Consider the following 17,761-nt stretch of genomic DNA (forward strand, 5'->3'; position numbering starts at 1 on the left):
TATGTGTTGTACTGTTTTGGAAGCAAACAACTTTCTAGAAGACTATATTTTTTGAAGAACTCGGCATTAGGTACTGAAATGCACAACCACTGCGTTTAACTCACAATTGTATTGCTTTCAGTTATGTTTTTAAGACACTTCAATGAAATCCAAAGAACATCTCATTATGGCTTCTTTCACTGCCTGACGATCAGAACCATAGCTTTTATGGTCCCGCAACATCCTTCCAGACGTTTCAAATAGCGAACAACGGGCACATTTGCTTTAGGGGGTCCGTCTGTTGGCATGGCTTTATCAACAAATTGTATATGACGTTTGATGAATTGATAGCTATTCATGTAAATACTTAATATTAATAAAATGAATAACTAAAAACAATTAGAAGCAGAATAAGTTGTCTGCTTGTTTTATACAGGTTACTGGGACTGTTAGGGCAATAGAACACCGTGATGCATTCATACCCACCAAACATTTGGAAAAAGGTAGACAATGACTTCAGCGGAGGAAAGTGTGATGCAATTAAGAAGAAAAGTTAACTTTAGTGTGTAGTGTGTCTAATTCACTGTGCAAAACATGTTCAGCTCTTTCTGTGATGACTTTTAGGGTTGTAGCACACGGTTATACAACAAACATCTGAGCTCCTGGAAAAGCCAGATATCGGTTGAAGAGACAGAGGGGCTATCCAAGAATACATGGAAAGTATGGAATAATACCTACGCAAGACGTACCTCACTTTCTATATCACACATCGTCACCGACACATACACAAATTTTTTTTTCCTATAGCACACAGTTTTATAAAATGAGACCATAATTTGCAACTGCATCCAACTTTTTTGCCTTAACAGTAGAGGTGACAATAGCTGCAAGGCATTGTTCTAGCGGTTCTAAAAGTATCAAATTGTCGCGGAATAATGATTTCATTGCTATTTATTTTCTAATAGCTATTCTACTGCTTCAGGGTATCAAGCATGTAAAATTAGAAGGTCAACTAAAAGATTAATTGAGAACATTTTGTTGCACGGCACAGAAACAGACTCTTTTTTTAAGTAGTGGTTCATGTCCCAACCAATCTTCTAGAAAATTAGCCAACTGGAGCGTGATACATTATGTGCATAATGTTTGTTGTAAAAAGTGTGAGTGAGAAGTATTGTGAATAACGCTTAGGGAGGGACAATACCGTGTAATTTACAATAAATCCCAAATCAGTACTTTCTTATTTAGCAAGTGGGTTGCAGAGAAAGCAGACATCATCAGGCTTGCGTGAAGCTTGTTTTTCACTACCTTGAATACCCCACTGTTGGGGAACTTTGGCAGACTCTGCTTGTATCGGGGAAGGGTGGATCTCTATCCGTGGCCGGCACACATTCTGCCATTCTGCACAGCACCAGAGGAAGAAAAGTTTGTACCAGTCAACGTTGGACATTTTTTCAACAAAATGAATTGTTCTTTTATTAAAAGTGTTAATTTTATAACATAATCAATGAATTAAATTGTGTGCACTCTTAAATGAACACATCTGCAGAGATAGATCAGCACAAGACAACTTAGATGCCCAAGGTGGGGGCCCAGCTGACCACATATATATGGTTGCTCAGGAGTCAGTACAGCTATTGTATATGTAAGGGGCACTTATATGCTTGGGTCCTAGCATTAAAAGCGCCATGTGCGGCAGGAATAAATTACACCATATAAAGCCACTGGGGGGGATCAGTAATACATCTCTGCATGCCATGCGGGGACTATCGAAAGATACCCCATTAATGACTAAGCTACCATTGAACAGTGCATGGAAGGAACCGTGTCATAACAGAAATATCTTGAATGTGAATAAAATAAATCAGCTGTCTTGGATGTATCTGCCACAAGAACCCCCCCCCCCGCACCTGTTTTCTTTGTTTCAGGTTGAGATGATCAGCATTGGCATGATTTCTTGAGGCCAGCCATTGGTATGTTGTCTAATGCAATGCTAACTTGGCACAAAAGTACATTGAAAAACCCAAAGAAAACAGACAAGCTATTTTAATTTTTAATACATTTATTTAATGAAACAAAGTTGTGTATAAAACAGTTCCTCGTTGTAGAATCTTTAGTATATATAGATGCTAACAATCTATACAATCCACCCAGACCATTGGGCACATAGTAACAGTAATAATAATGATAAATGAATGAACCATCTAAAGACCTATAGAGCATACAATATTCTATTATTAAATATGGCTGCACTTGACAAGATTGACATAATTGTCACTGCAGCTCCTTAAAAATAGTTTAAAGGACACTTAGGCTCTTAAATCACAGTCACATAGGGGTCTTACATTGGAGGATCCATTATGTGTTTCTAGTAACCCGGCTGGCAGGACGCTGAAGAAGTCCTCATCCAAATGTCAATTTTTTTTGAAGCATCAGTTCAGCTTTAAAGAAAAAAGAATTATCTTCCTTTCATTTGGGTCTTTTCATAACAGCTGTTCACTTCTACAAGACCAAATTACATTTACTGCTAGATGAAAAGATCGTGAAAGCCCATGTGCTACAAAAAGTGGTCTCTTTAGTCATCTGTTCCAATCACAGAGATACTGTTCTTGATATCAGTGTAACTTATTTGCTAACGTGTCCTGGATACAGATTTAGAAGAAAGATGGAGAGGGGAAAAAATATGGGATATTTTTTCCCTATATATATATATATATATATATATATATATATATATATATATATAATTTTATATATTTTTACAAATTAACACGCTTTGATTTACTATACAAACAGGATATTATAATGCTTCTTTTTTTCTCAGTGATTGATCTGTTAAACCATGACCTACATAAAATATCTACGGTAACGTAGGACAGTTTAGGGTAAAATGCACAGTAAATCTAAGTGGGAGACTGCCTACTAGGCCCTACCTCAAGCTGCGTCTACTCTGTTCTAGACCCATGAAAAACATTTGGCAGTAATTGTGGTGAAGCAGCCAGAAGCCCCACAGCAACATAAATATAACACATAAATATGCTTGTATGCCGTTATATATATATATATGCGGTACATTCCTGGCTTTTACATTGTACATGCCTATGTAGATAATATGTATCACTGTACAGTGTCATGGATAGGAAAAAGGCAAATCTGGTACAGCTGATAACTTTATCGACTCTTTCGAGGCTACTTAGGTCTCTTCTTCATACTTAGGTCTCTTCTTCATGCTATAATATGTCTGAAGAATATACCTAAATAGTCTTGAAAGCGTGCAATCTAATCTGTCTTTCCTCCATGCCACCATCAAAGCACCTTTTAGGGATGAGCAGCACCAAGTTGAAGTAAACGATGGAGGACTGTGTCGACTCAGCATAGTCCTCCATAGTGTCAATGGGCAGTTTGGGAGGTCAGGCAGGGATCTAGCTTTTAATTGGCCCATTGAGCACTGGCACTGCAGGTGACCTGATCGCCCAGTAGGGCAACTGAGTCCCTGATTTGCGCAAAAGAGGCCACCTCCACTGGACTTGCTGCCCTGCTGCCCAGAATACGCCACTGAATCCAATGCAATTAAGTTAGCCCAAAAATATATCATCTTTGCTCTTTTTGTTGAAAAGTGAAATCTGACACTTTGACATACAAATCGCTTATATCTCTTCCAATATTCAGCTCTCGTAGTGCTTGGCACTTTGCAACGAACATATAATGACAAAAATTAAAGAGCTCTTGAGTTATGGACCTAAAACACACTGGCTAAAGAGAATCATCAGCAATTTTCCATAATAATAACACAGGTTAACACATCATTGACGGTAATATCATATTCCACTAAATTGTGTTCCGAAATCACAGCAGAGATTGTACTTGTTAGGAAAACCTGAAACAATATTTAGCTAAAAATACAACTTTTGCTTGCAGATGTACTAAAATAGACAGATGGTGCTCGTTATTTACAAACTAAACATGCACAAGAACACTGTGGAGATTACCTTATTTAGTCCATTTTCATGTTTGTATTAGATGACCCAGCATATAACATAATTATATATAATCAAGAGAATGAACATTAAGGTCAGTCAAAGGATGTTTTTGTGAAAAGTACGTTGCCAAACACAAGCAAAGAGCAAAATAAAAACCAATGCTGGAACTAAGGTGCATGAAAATGTATAATATATATATATGTGAAATATTAAACAAAGTGAAATTGCCCCTTACGGTCTAACGGTATTATTTACATTTATGTTTTTTTTAACCTTACATATATGGATAAACCATCATTTAGTATGAAACAAATAAAATAAAATGTGAAAAAAATGAAAAATAAATATAGATATGTTTAGGTATTTGTCCTGATTTTTTAAATATGCCATCCATGGTATGTCTTTTGTTTGGATAAAGCAGGGTTCAAATGAGATCATGCACATCCACATTTTTTTAGTTCATTTATTATTGTTATTTTTTACCTCTATGGGTCTACACTATGACAAACAACACAAGGTAAGGTGACTACAAAATGTCCCTAAACCTCATGTCACAACCCCTTAAATAACCACCCTATCAACCCCACCCCTAACCTACCAAAACTGGTGCCAAAGCCTGGCCCTACTCATGAGCCCAGACAGGGCCCACTCTAGCCATGCTGGCCCCCGTAGGCATTATTATGCATTCAAGAGCAATTTGGGTCCAAGGTGGTAAAAGTGGTCCAACCATAATGCCAATCAATGGTATTTCTTAATGACCCCGCCACCATTTATTAAGATAGCATTGCAGAAACTTGTCAGAAGCAAAGGAGCCAACTAGCTGTGCAACTTATAACTTATAATATTAAGACAGATGAGTTGCAGAAACCAAACTAATGTTCCATTGTCTATAACTTAGTAAGCAGATGCCTTATTGAGGTAGATTGTGCCTTAACTGTGCAAATGGGAAATATATATACCCACCACCCAGATACGGGAGATCTCAAGCCTCATATGTCACAGGTGGATTCATTCAGAATATTGTTATCCTTTGGTAACTAATGGGTTTTATACAGTTGCTGTTTGAAGCAATTGGTTGCAACCATAAGCAACTATAGAACTTTAGGATCAGTCATTTAGAATGTTCTCAGGTATGTTAATGATGGGAACGCTAATCAATGCTGGAACTCTAATTAGGACCCTTTATTGTACAAGTGAAGAACGGCTAATTAAAGTTGTGTTTTTCTTTAAAGGTACACATCTTTTTGATGGAACAGTTAGTGAGTCCAATATTTAATGCTGGGCTCATTTTTATACCTGTAAGGCTATGATTTTTATATAATATGTCACTGGTTATTTTGATAAGTAATTTATTAAATGCTTTAGCTACATCTGGTATGAACAAAGCGTTCCTACTGAATTCTAATTAGACTTTTCATCAGAAGGAGATACAATGTGAACCCTGGCTTTATGTTTTTCATTATGTATTTAGGCTTTTATCACCATTCTATTACATTTTCACTTTGTCTAAGAAAACATATTGATGGATTTTTAACTCTGGCAAATATTCTCGCATAGCCTGATTGTGTGACTAATGCTGTTACAGGGGCGTAGGAGACTTGAAAACCAATTGGCTGATTCCCTGTTGTGGTTTGGCATTTTAATCAGGCTGTCTGCACTAATAAGCAGATCATATGCATGATTTGTGCATATGGAAATAATCATGGATTTATGTAAACATATGCATCAGAAGACATTGTTGTTCAACAGATAAAAACAAGTAGATTTCTTCTTGTTAAAAAGTGTATTTCCAGTTGTGCTTCATAGGGAAATATCTTTGTTAAGGAGGGGTCCATGTCCAGGCTTGGGACGGTCATCTTGCGAACCAGGCAAATGCTTGATGGGCCGGTGCCCAATTCTACTACTTTGGGGACATAATTGAGGCCTCTAGTTATTAAGATGACAGTTGGGAGCACTGAGTGAAATCATGAAGGTGAGGCCAAACTGGGAATTAGAATTTGGCCTTGTACTGGAAGGCTAATTGCCAATAAATGACTGGTGTAGGACCATACTCGAGGGTCTCGTATCTCTAAGGGTGTAGCGTTGTTGGCCCAACCAGCATAAGACTCTTGCTGCTTCCTTATACCAGATCTGCTATTGCAAACAGAGGTGGTGCACCATGTTGTAATGTCAACTATTAAAGAACAGAACGACAGGAGGCAAAAAAGAGATTGAGTTGAAGCCAAAGCTCTCCTTCTAACTCCAGGTTTGATGAGTAAACCTCAAACTGGTACAGCCTTGCCCAGTGACTCTCTTTGACCATTCAGAATACTGGAAGGTAGATGATAATGTGTGCTATGATGTCATAATTTTGAGTGTCCCGTATACATGAGAAAAGTGCTTAAAAATGATAGCACTGCATTTGTGTTTTATCCCATAACAATGTGCCTTGCGGTGTAGGGTTTGAATACAGATATAAAAATATTAAATACTCACCGGTCCTGTTGTTATATTCTGAGCTGTAATGGTTAGGAGGGTTGATTTACAGATCTCTGAGGTTCTATACCTCAGGACCCCTGCTGTCAGAAACTCTACAGTATGTTATATATGAATCATTTCCTGTTGTTGACTCCCTCCTAACTTTTTTAATCTTGCAGGTTTTCTTGTTAGGCAAATAATAAATCTTCACTTTTCAGATCTGTCAAGTTTGCCAAGTGGCCTGTCAAATCAAATACCGCTCTTGACAGTTGTTCCATATTTATGTGTTCATCTTCTTCGTATGCTAGTACCTTGTTTTAGTGAGTGTACATTCTGATTTACTGTACATCATGCAAAATGGTGGTGAGAATATGATACATAAGCATAGTTTTGGCATATAAGACCCACTAAATGTTCTGGGAAAACTTTAGGGAAAAATATTTCAGTGCAAATTTGGAAAGCGTTACGGCCAAAGGGAGCCCCTGATGATTTAATGGTGATATCATTGGGAGTACTTTATACATTTATTTTAAACATTTTATTATTATGACTATTTTTTAACATGGGAAAAAGTAACAATGCGCACTGATGAATACAGCAATCGCCAAGTGGGTGGCTATGAGGAGCTTAGGCGCCGTGGGGTTACAGAGCGTCCATAATTGTAACATAAACCCAAATAGGAACCTCCCAGGTGGTACGTTCTCCCCTTCCTGAGCTAGTGGGAGTGGGCATGAGAATGTCAAATTACCATAAAACATTAAAAAAAGAAAACTGAATATCTCAGAATACTCATGCTAATTATATGACAGTGACTTCACTATTTGTTCTGCACATTTAGATCAACTTGACATTGTGTCGATGGCTGAGACAACCATGACGCCGGAAGAAATTGAGCTGGAGATGACTAAAATCCAGCGTCTTCGAGAAGTGTTGGTTAGAAGAGAATCAGAACTGAGATTCATGTGAGTATTTTCTTAGTAATAAGATCGTTGTTCGATGTCTGTTCAAAAAAGGATTTTCTATTAATAAGACCGTTAAATTATAGCCACAAAGACCTCTATTAATAACCTCTCGGTTGTGCCCAGCATCTAAGCAGACCTTAAGGCATCTAGTGAACAGTATATGTGGTTTTAAAATTGCTGAGCACACCAACAGAATATAATGTGATAATACAGTGCTCCAGACCACACAGCCACACAAACCTTTAATTCATAGAGATCAGTGTTAGAGAAGTTGAGATAAATACGTACATGGCCAAACAGAATATTGGTTCAAATATCTAGAGTAACAAATGAAACTATTGGGACAGCCTTCTTATTATTGAGTCGAGGTGTTTCAGCCACTCCCATTGCTAACAGGTATCTAAAATCAAGCACATAGGCCGTTATCTCCATAGACAAACATTAGCAGGAGAAAGAGTTGTCCTGAAGACTCCAGTGACTGTGGCACTGTCATAGGATGCCACCTTTGCCACATCTGCCCCATGCACTGTAAGTGCTATTATTGAGAAGTGGAAGCGTTTAGGAGTAACAACAGCTCAGCCACAAAGCAGTAGACTATGCACACTCATTGCACAAAAATCACCTGTCCTCTGTAGCATCACTCACCTACAGAGTTCCAAACGGACTCGGGAATCCACTTCAGCACACGCACTGTGCGTCGGGAGCTTCATGAAATGTGTTCCCTTAAATGAAAAATCATACTTCAGTATCTGGTGGACGAGTCTGGGTTTGGCAGATGCCAGGATACCATAGTGCCTGGAGCTTGGTGGAGGATGGATAATGATCTGGGGTTGTTTTTAGGGTTTGGGCAACTTAATTAACTCTACAGTACACAAAAAAAAAAACATTTTAGACTATTATATGCATCCAACTTTGTGGCACCAGTTTGAGGATGACCATTTCATATTCCACCATGACCATGTGCCCAGGAGCTTGCAGACCTGGTGGGTAGGACTAGCACTTTGTGAACAATTTTGGACCGGCCCAGGGAGGCAGGAACACAGTGGGGTTACATTATTGTGAGTGTGTAAGTTTGTGTAAATATTTGTGTGAATATGCGTGCCAGTGCGCATGTGAGTTACGGGCGTGGGTAACGGGTCAGTTGGGTCCACTTGACTTTACCAAGGAGGTGTCAGCCCTTCTGATTGTGCCATTGTGCACAAAGCAAGGTCCATGAAGACGTGGTTTGTAGAGTTTGGTGTGGAGGAACTCAAGTGGCGTTTGTTCTCTCTAGTATGAGCCTATTGTTTTCCGCTTGTTTCCGAACCTCAGATATGACCTTCAATGACATGGTTTTGTTGTATTGTTTCTCAGTTATTGATATTTTACATGCATTATATACTGATAATGTGTGCTTCTACTCTAATGTAACAGACCCCACCATCATATCCTTTTTCTGGACACAGAATATAGATTTTAGCCCCTTGAGGACAATGGGCGGTCCCTAAACCCATTGAAAACAATGCATTTTGAGCCCGTACATGTACGGGCTTTGTCATTAAGGGGTTAATATAGCATCACCAGTCTCCTGCTACTGCCTAATGAATACAAAATGCCCATGTCATTACAAGCATGTCAGGCGCGCAGCACAGACTTAAGTGAATCTTCCATCGTTGCAGCAAACGTCCTTGCTGAATTAGACAAGCTGATGTTATTACAAGACAGAAGCAACTTGGGACTTATATCTAATATTTGTTTTTATTTCTTACACCGAAGAGCACTTTACTGGCAAAGTAAGAGCTGAATAAGCACCAAGAACACATTGCTTTCTTAATAAATACACATTTATTTGAGATATATTGAAAAGGTATGAATGTACACCAAAAACTGTTCTATTAAAAACACTGCGAAATCTAACAGTCTGATGACCATACATTCATCTGTGTATACATATTGTTGGCCACTTATTGATCTGGGGAGTCTTCCAGTTTGTGTAGTTTTTCAATTCCTTCAAGTTTCATAAAAGAGGGTAACTGTAATACTAAGCTAGAAATAATAATTTAGTGGCTCAAAACAGGTTTGACGTACGCAACTCTTTTGGCTTCTAGCTATGCCAACTGGCACAGCTTGCTCTGCCTCCCTTGACCCTTCTTCAGGCCTTTTACAGGTCCCATGTCAAGAGTGAAGGGTACACCTGGGAACTTTCTTGCTCCTCTTGGGAGGTGTGGGTGGTGTTAACGAAAGGTATACACATAGCAAGGGTTCACACCAATATACTAAAAAGGGACCCACCATGGACAGTAAGTAGGTGGGATCAAACATCTCTCTGCCTAAAGATCAAGTGCTGTTCCAGAGGTCCAGTTATCACTTCTCATTCCTGGGTCCTTCAAGCGAAACTGGAAACTAAGGTATGGTGAAAAAGAGACCTCCTGGTCACCATGTCTAGAAAGTTTCCAGAGGTGTTTGTAATCAAACTTTAATTTGAACACCAAGATGGATTTTCTAAAAGTGATGTTGGACACCAAGACCGACAAGGACACAATGTTCTAGGCACAATACAATATGTTTCAGCGCGGTATCCCACAGTGAGGATGAGACCAAATTCTCACTTTTTCTTCCGCAATGAGTGAAACAGTCCCAAGTCCTGAGTTGATGAACTCCAACTATCTGATTATATTTGGGAACGAGTAGCACTTCAACATTGATCAAATTAATTTCATGTTGTAGAAACTATTAGCCACTCTGATCACCTTTTATGAGCCCATGGTATAACAACAGACGTATTGACTACATGAACTTACATATTGAGAAATATGTAACGGATCTGAGACATACTTGTTATTATAAATACATGTTATATTCTGATTTCTCTAAGGCACGATTTCTGAGCATTTTAGGTGTTCTGTTAATTTTTTTAGACTATGAATTACTGTGTTATCTCAGAGTGAATATTTGACACACGCGTTTGCAATACTAATGCACTGGCAATATTCAGCTGCTGAAGCTTCCTGCTGATGTCTTAAACTATCTTTCATCCATCAGACTTTAATATCCTGCCCACATGCGTATTATTTTCACCTCTCTCAGATTGGTTTTATTATTATATATCAGGCCACCTTCAACCTTTCAAAGCAGATGTGTCACTTTTCCATATCATATACATATATTAGCGTTTAGTACATTAAATAAACCATGTAATAGTGTTTACCGACTAAAATAAACAATGGCTGTATTTTAACCACACCTTATGAATGCCCTCTAACATCACAAATATCCAAAGAGGGCTACTTGTGTTTTAGGGAACATGTCTTTACCTAGACCTCTTATGTGACTTTGGGACTTTATTGAGAACTATTTATGTAGCTGAATACGATGTTTAAAATATTATATTTTAGCTTCACCGTTTAATAGATAAACACATTTTATTGGTATAATGACTAAACAGCACCAGAATGCACTCATGCCAATGATTAATCACTGGTAAGGGCAAAACCCGTCTACCTTATAGGTTCTTACTGTCCTCTTTTGGTGGATATCTGCTTTCTATATGCTGTACTGATCAAGGGATGGATCAATAACTAACATCTCCAGACCTGAACACTCTCTGTGTATTTCCTTTCGTAAGGAGTCCAACCTACCTCTACGTGTTGATTCTCGGCTGGTGGCATCAGCGGAGTGTAGTAATATTGCACTATGGAGGGTACTTTTACATTTTTATACACCCATACCCATAACTTGCAAGTGAAGCAAGAAGGGCAGAATTTTGGTCCCAAGGCAGCCATTGTAAATTAGGTTATCTGACTACATAGGATTATTCCTTTTTTGTTAGGCTTAGATTAATTACATCTTTCTGTTAGTGGAAGCCCTTCTTACCTTTGTAAATTTGAGGCGATGAGAAGAGAATGTTGGTTAAGGTCAGTTTAGTGGTGCATTTACCTACCACTCTCCACTGCTGAGCTCCTACATATGATGTAATATCCCAACACTCCATCTCAGAGACAGACACAGTGGAGCTCATATATATGACATAATATCCCAACACTACATCTCAGAGACAGACACTGTGGAGCTCATATATATGACATAATATCCCAACACTCCATCTCAGAGACAGACACTGTGGAGCTCATATATATGACATAATATCTCAACACTACATCTCAGAGACAGACACTGTGGAGCTCATATATATGACATAATATCCCAACACTCCATCTCAGAGACAGACACTGTGGAGCTCATATATATGACATAATATCTCAACACTACATCTCAGAGACAGACACTGTGGAGCTCATATATATGACATAATATCTCAACACTACATCTCAGAGACAGACACTGTGGAGCTCATATATATGACATAATATGCCAACACTACATCTCAGAGACAGACACTGTGGAGCTCATATATATGACATAATATGCCAACACTACATCTCAGAGACAGGAACTGGATGCAATACCCTTTTTATTTTCAAGACCTATCTTGCACATCTAGTTACTGATGCAAATTATGTCAAATATTAGGCATATGAATAGACTTGCACATAAGATAAACACATGAATTATATTTATAGCATAATAGGTGACACACATTTTAGCCCAAAATGTGCGCATGACTCAGATGAACACCTGCCACATGTGTGATTTCATGAGAAACATAACATTTCTTAAGGCAAATGTCTGCTGTTGACCTAAGCATCAGACAAAGATGTCGCCCCCATCCTGTCTGCCTTTGTAGATAAAGTTTATCTCTTCCTGCACTTTAACCTATTTTGCCTAAAGTTGGCAGTATGTTCCATATTTCTCAAAAATGGACAATAAGTATATATATATACATATATATATATATATATATACCTAATATGCTCTCTACTTAGAGGGACCTTGGCAAGTACCCACTAATTTCTACTACCCTACCTGGGAATGGTGAGAGTCCCTGCATTTATTGGATGTTTTTATAATGGGCGTAAAAAAATATTTTTTTCTGACAAAAGTGCCATATTCAAGCATATGTGGGTTTGTAGATATAAAACCTTTAATTTTATAGTAATCCCATGTTCTAGAGAATCTCTAGGGTCAAACGTATATGAAGAGGAGACCTACGATATCTACGACTCATTACAAGTATCCAATTTTACTAAAGAATGAACCACTGTTTTAAATGAGTGCATATAGCTTTATCTCTGAGCTGCGCTGACACCCATTCCCATTCATCTCTTTAACCAGCACCCTGTGTATAAGGTCAGATCATTAGGGATTGCCCAAAAGCATCACTGTAAAATAACTCTGTTCCACTTCGGTGAAAGCAATTAAATAAGCAACCAGCGTATCTCTAGTTCTGTCCTTCAACCTTTTCAGCAGAAAGGCCCAGAGCAAAGCAAATTCTAGTTTGCTTAATTGGAAAGCATTTTTACCAATTAGTGATGTTTTTTTTTCCCTATATATGTTTTAGTGACCAATTTTCTAAACTTTTTTTTATTGGATTGGTGTATATGTATATAAATGTCTCCAATTTTCAAGTGTATCGATCTTTAAAGAGAGTTGTCTGTGTTTGATAACATCTCCAACCACTTTCTTACTAATCTTCCTATACTGTGGTTTTGTGAAGTTCAATGGAAAAGGTTGCCTCCTATAGAGGACAAATGGTGTAGCATCCTAAGGTTCATCTACTCTAACTCACCGGCACCTATACAACCAGTAGGCAGATAATAGGCATGCCCCTAGGCATGTACCTAGTGGGAACATGATCATGTTACAGGGAAGATGTATATTTAGTGTGTGTGGATATATATATATATATATATATATATATATATATATATATATATTATACCTTATTAAGATTAAATACAGACAGTAGATGTCCCACCTACGTTCATATCAGTGTCCAAATCTACAGGGAGAGGTTTTGTGTCCGTTGGTCCGTCCAGCTGTCTCAGCAGTAGACGTGCTTTATATATGTATATAGATGTATGGTTGCAGAGATCTTTTGGCTTTTCATCTCCAATTTAATCGTTGTCTAATAAAGATGTATGAGTCTGAATTGGAAAAAGTCACGCAGTATATTACTGGTAAATGTGTGCTGCAGTTATTAGGTTGGCATTACATACCATGACTGCGGTATTCATTTGAAAGACTATAGAGGTTTACACCTGGCTTCAGACTGTTGAGATGTAAAACAATTATGTCTCTGCTTCTGCTATTTGTAATCTCCGTAGAGCACCCCTTTATATGGGTTCAACGTCTTTTGTTAGAACAGTGGGTGGCAACACCGGCATAAGCAAAAATACTCTTGTTGTTTATGAGTTACATTTTAAGCTTAAAAATTATCACTGGATTCTATATACTATTGCTACCAGTGACAGTAGCGCTCTGCTTTTACTTGTCGTTCTTTTATATCAAGCACTGTGCGCAGGGAGCTTCATGAAGTGGGTTTCCGTGGCCAGGCAGCGGCACACAAACCGAGGATCGGGTGGTGTAAAGCACAGCGCCACTAGACTCTGGAGCGGTAGAAACGTGTTCTTTGGAGTGAGGAATCACGCTTCACCATCTGGAAGTCTGATGGAGGAATCTGGGTCTGGCAGATGCCAGGAGATCACTACCTACCGGAATGCATGGCGCCTACTGTAAAGTTTGGTGGAGAAGGGATAATGGCCTGGGGCTGTTTTTCAGGGTTTGGGCCCCTTAGTTCCAGTGAAGGGTAATGGTAATTCTACAGCATACAAAGACATTTTGGACAATGCTGCGCTTCCAACTTTGTGGGAACAGTTTGGGGAAGGTCCTTTTCTATTCAGCATGACTGAGCCCCAGTGCACAAAGCAAGGTCCATAAAGACACGGATGGATGAGTTTGATGTAGAAGAACTTGACTGACCCACACAGAGCCCTGACCTCAACCCCACTGAACGCATTTAGGATGAACTAGAACAGTGATTGCGAGCCAGGCCTTCTCGTCCAACATCAGTGCCTAACCTTACAAATACTCTTTTTGGTTAAATGGGCACCAATTCTCCGACACATACTCAAAAATCGTGGGGGAAGCCTTTCCCGGATTTTCCTTTTTCCCCCACGTTTCTCTCTGTCAACGCATCCACCTACAGCCCTTTCGTTCCCTTTCTCCACACTTTATGTGTCTTTATGCCCCATTTCTTCTAGATTGTAAGCTTGCAAGCAGGGCCCTCTTTATCTAATTCATCGGTTTGTCCTAGCCTAACTGTTCTAGTTTTAGCTTACCCCTTGAATATATGTATTGTATAAACATAAACTGTTAGCATTATATAAATAAAAGATAATAATAATGTATATTCAAGTATTTACAAAGGTTTAGGATTATTTACAGAACTCTTTAATACGCATTGATCTGTAGTAGTGATGTCAGGGACAATAGACATTAGAATTTCCATTTAAGATCATGAATTTTCTCGACCAGGTTCCTCCTAGGTTTCTGTAAGTAAATTGTTATAGGATGCGCTACCTGTTATGCTCCTTTTACCCAATAAACAACACGATGGAACTACATAAATCAATCTATAATAGTAAATATACGCTTTTCATTTTGTTATTGCATTAAAAACACAGTAGGTTATTTATTGTAAACACAAAATGGTTTTATGGGCTAAACTTGTTAACGTTCATGTTTTTGTGCATCCCACACTTAAGATGTTATGAGCTCAGCACTGACATTCAGTGAAGGGGAGAGAGAACATATGTTGCGTGAGTCATGGAGCTGTCTGTTTATCTCAATGTTACTGGGTTCATAGGAATGCTCAGCCATCGCTATGCACAACAGATTGCCAAGATCTGACTCCATCTCTCCATCTCCATATACTCCATCTGATATATGTAAATGTTTCATGCCATATATATATGTATTATATGGCATTAAGTGACACAGATTGGCGTGGACTGGCTTTTGATATCCCAGTAACCACATTGGGGACTGACAGCAGGAGCGATGAGAGCAGTCATAGCTTCTACAGATGTAGATAGTCGATAGTCCTCAATACCAATCGTCATTACACGTGTATAGGGCATAAAATACTATTGAGGAAAAGTAGAGCCAGGGGTCCGACGTATAAGTAATTGAGAACGAGTGTGCGATTGTATGGGTATGTATGTGTGTGCGTTTATGTATTTTCGCTGCCGGGGGCCAAAAGCCATGTGCTAATCCACCACGGCCCCTAGCTCCATGGAGTACACCTTCCGTATGTTGAAAACCTTCATAGAGTAAAAATATGTTTTAAGAATATTTTAATAACCATCCCCTGCTGAAAGATTAGTAGAATTCTATATCTTGTGAATCGCAAACTATTTTGTCTGGTGGAATCTTCTTACCTTAACATGTGGTTTGGTTTTCTCTCTTGGTGCCCAAAGCTCAGCCTATTTTTTTTTTTGTAATTAAACTGAAAAACATATCAAATTACGATTCCAAAATGTATTTCTTTTCTTGTTATTACATGGTACGATGCATATTCAGGGTTCATTGTGTCTTGTTATTACTGCTATACATGGCTCAGAGGCAAATTAAACCAGCTGGATCATTCAAGATTTGGTTCTGAGCAGCAGGAGAATTTTAATGATGTTGATTCCACCACACAGAGCATTTGATCTGTTGTGATACATAGGAGATTACAAGTGCCTCCGAAGTCTGTGTCGTATATAAAAGGAAGTGAAGGCCACTTAGGAATATATACTGATTATTTTACCTTTTATCGAGGTGACAATCTCATCTCTGTAGATTTGTTCTTTGTAAAAGGCTTAGATACGTATCGTGAGCTTGGGCGCTATTCCTAAGTCCAACAAAGCCAACACTTTTATTTATGGAGTAACAACGTATGCATTTATAGAAGGTTGGACAACATGTGACAACAGCTGCCTACAGTCTCAACATACCTTCTTCCATTGTAGAACTTTTCATTTAAGAACTATCATAGATAGTTTGATAGATCAATAGAACAATGAGCTATTTATTTGAGCCATATGTCAGGGTCATTTATGTCAAATGGCCCATTTTCTTTCAACCCAGCCTTGTTTACCAGGTTATTTCGCAATCTTTCGACCTAGAATTTTCCCCAATTGCTCCATTATCTGCCACTTCCCCGTCTGCATTTTACTTTATTTTTTCATCCTTCACCCCCCACACAGGATTTTGCTAACCCCAGCAGATATTTCATCAGAAAGGCAAAAATCTAAATCATCTGGCTCATACTTTATTGTACGTAAGGCACAACTTTCCATCTATCTTTTCATTTTTTTGCTGAAATACCAAAGCCACTAAAACTCACAGCCAGAAAATATTTTAGCGCAAAAACTAAAAGTATCACCTTGTTGAAATATATGTATAGTTAGCACAGCATATAGATAAAACCAGGGAATATTGAGCTAAATTGTAATCGAGGTGCCCAGCTGGGTCACGTACAGGGCCGGCCCAAGGCAAAATGCCGCCTGGGGCGAATTTTAAAATGCTGCCCCCCTTATCTACCCTTCCTCTCCCTCCGTCCCTGCCGCCCCCCTCCCCTCCCCTCCCCCCCCCTTGTACTTACCTTTCAGCAGTCCTGCGGCGAGTCTCCCTGTTCGGTCTCGGTGCCGGCTTGTAATGCTGAGCGCCGGAAATCTTCCGGCACTCAGCATTACAAGCCAGCACCGAGACTGAACAGGGAGACTCGCCGCAGAGGAGAGAGAGAGGGGCGCCGAGCGGGTACTGACAGCTTGGTAAGCGAAAAACACTCTGCGCCCCTTTCTCTCTCTTTCGCTTTAAAAAATAAAAAATAAAAAGGACTTTAAAAGTGCCGCCTGGAGCGGTTGCCCCACTCGGCTCCATTGTCGGGCCGGCCCTGGTCACGTAACATGAGCTAAAGATAAAGGCTCTGAACTCAAGAAGGAGAGATGATAGCGAGGAAGTGTGTGTATGTATGTATGTATGTATGTTTTAAGTGTATGGTGCTAGAGTGTGTGCGTACATGTGTGAAGGTAGTGGGTACAGTGTATAGAGATTCCAACAATGTCAACCCATTCTTAAATAACGGAGACACACATATTCTATGGTGAAAAACAGGCCACAGCGTTTATTAATTCACCAATTATAAAATTTTGTTCACTGTAACATAAAACATATTAATATAGAATAACTCGTCCTTGCCAAACGCCATTAACAATGACATAAAAGAAGTATTCGGGTGCATCCCCTCCCCCCTCGTCCACCAACCAATCAGCCTCAAATCCTAGCCTTACCTCCAATTAGTGCCAACCACTAGCCGGCTTTTAGCTCAGTGGGCAAGGCCATTATCCAGTACCATTACCAGAGTCTAAGGGAGGGATAGCCCCATCAATGCCTGAACCACCCCGATTGGCAAGGACACTCCCCCAGCTGTGACAATAAAATAGCATTAGCATACAAAACAGA

At 39.1% G+C, this 17,761-nt stretch overlaps 1 protein-coding gene across 1 annotated transcript in view; it reads left to right on the forward strand.

Moving 5' to 3' along the window:
- Positions 1-17,761, forward strand: part of LOC149278306 (bMERB domain-containing protein 1-like) — a 48,021-nt gene that overhangs the window by 19,112 nt on the left and 11,148 nt on the right. Inside the window, exon 2 of the mRNA XM_089502134.1 lies at positions 7,252-7,375. Within this exon, the coding sequence (XP_089358260.1) occupies positions 7,252-7,375 (124 nt within the window). The remainder of the gene's footprint in view (positions 1-7,251; positions 7,376-17,761) is intronic.

The sequence above is a fragment of the Sceloporus occidentalis genome, unplaced genomic scaffold (assembly GCF_023333645.1).
Source record: "Sceloporus occidentalis isolate IW3139 unplaced genomic scaffold, rSceOcc1.0.p SCAF_195, whole genome shotgun sequence".
In the NCBI taxonomy this organism is placed as follows: Eukaryota; Metazoa; Chordata; class Lepidosauria; order Squamata; family Phrynosomatidae; genus Sceloporus; species Sceloporus occidentalis.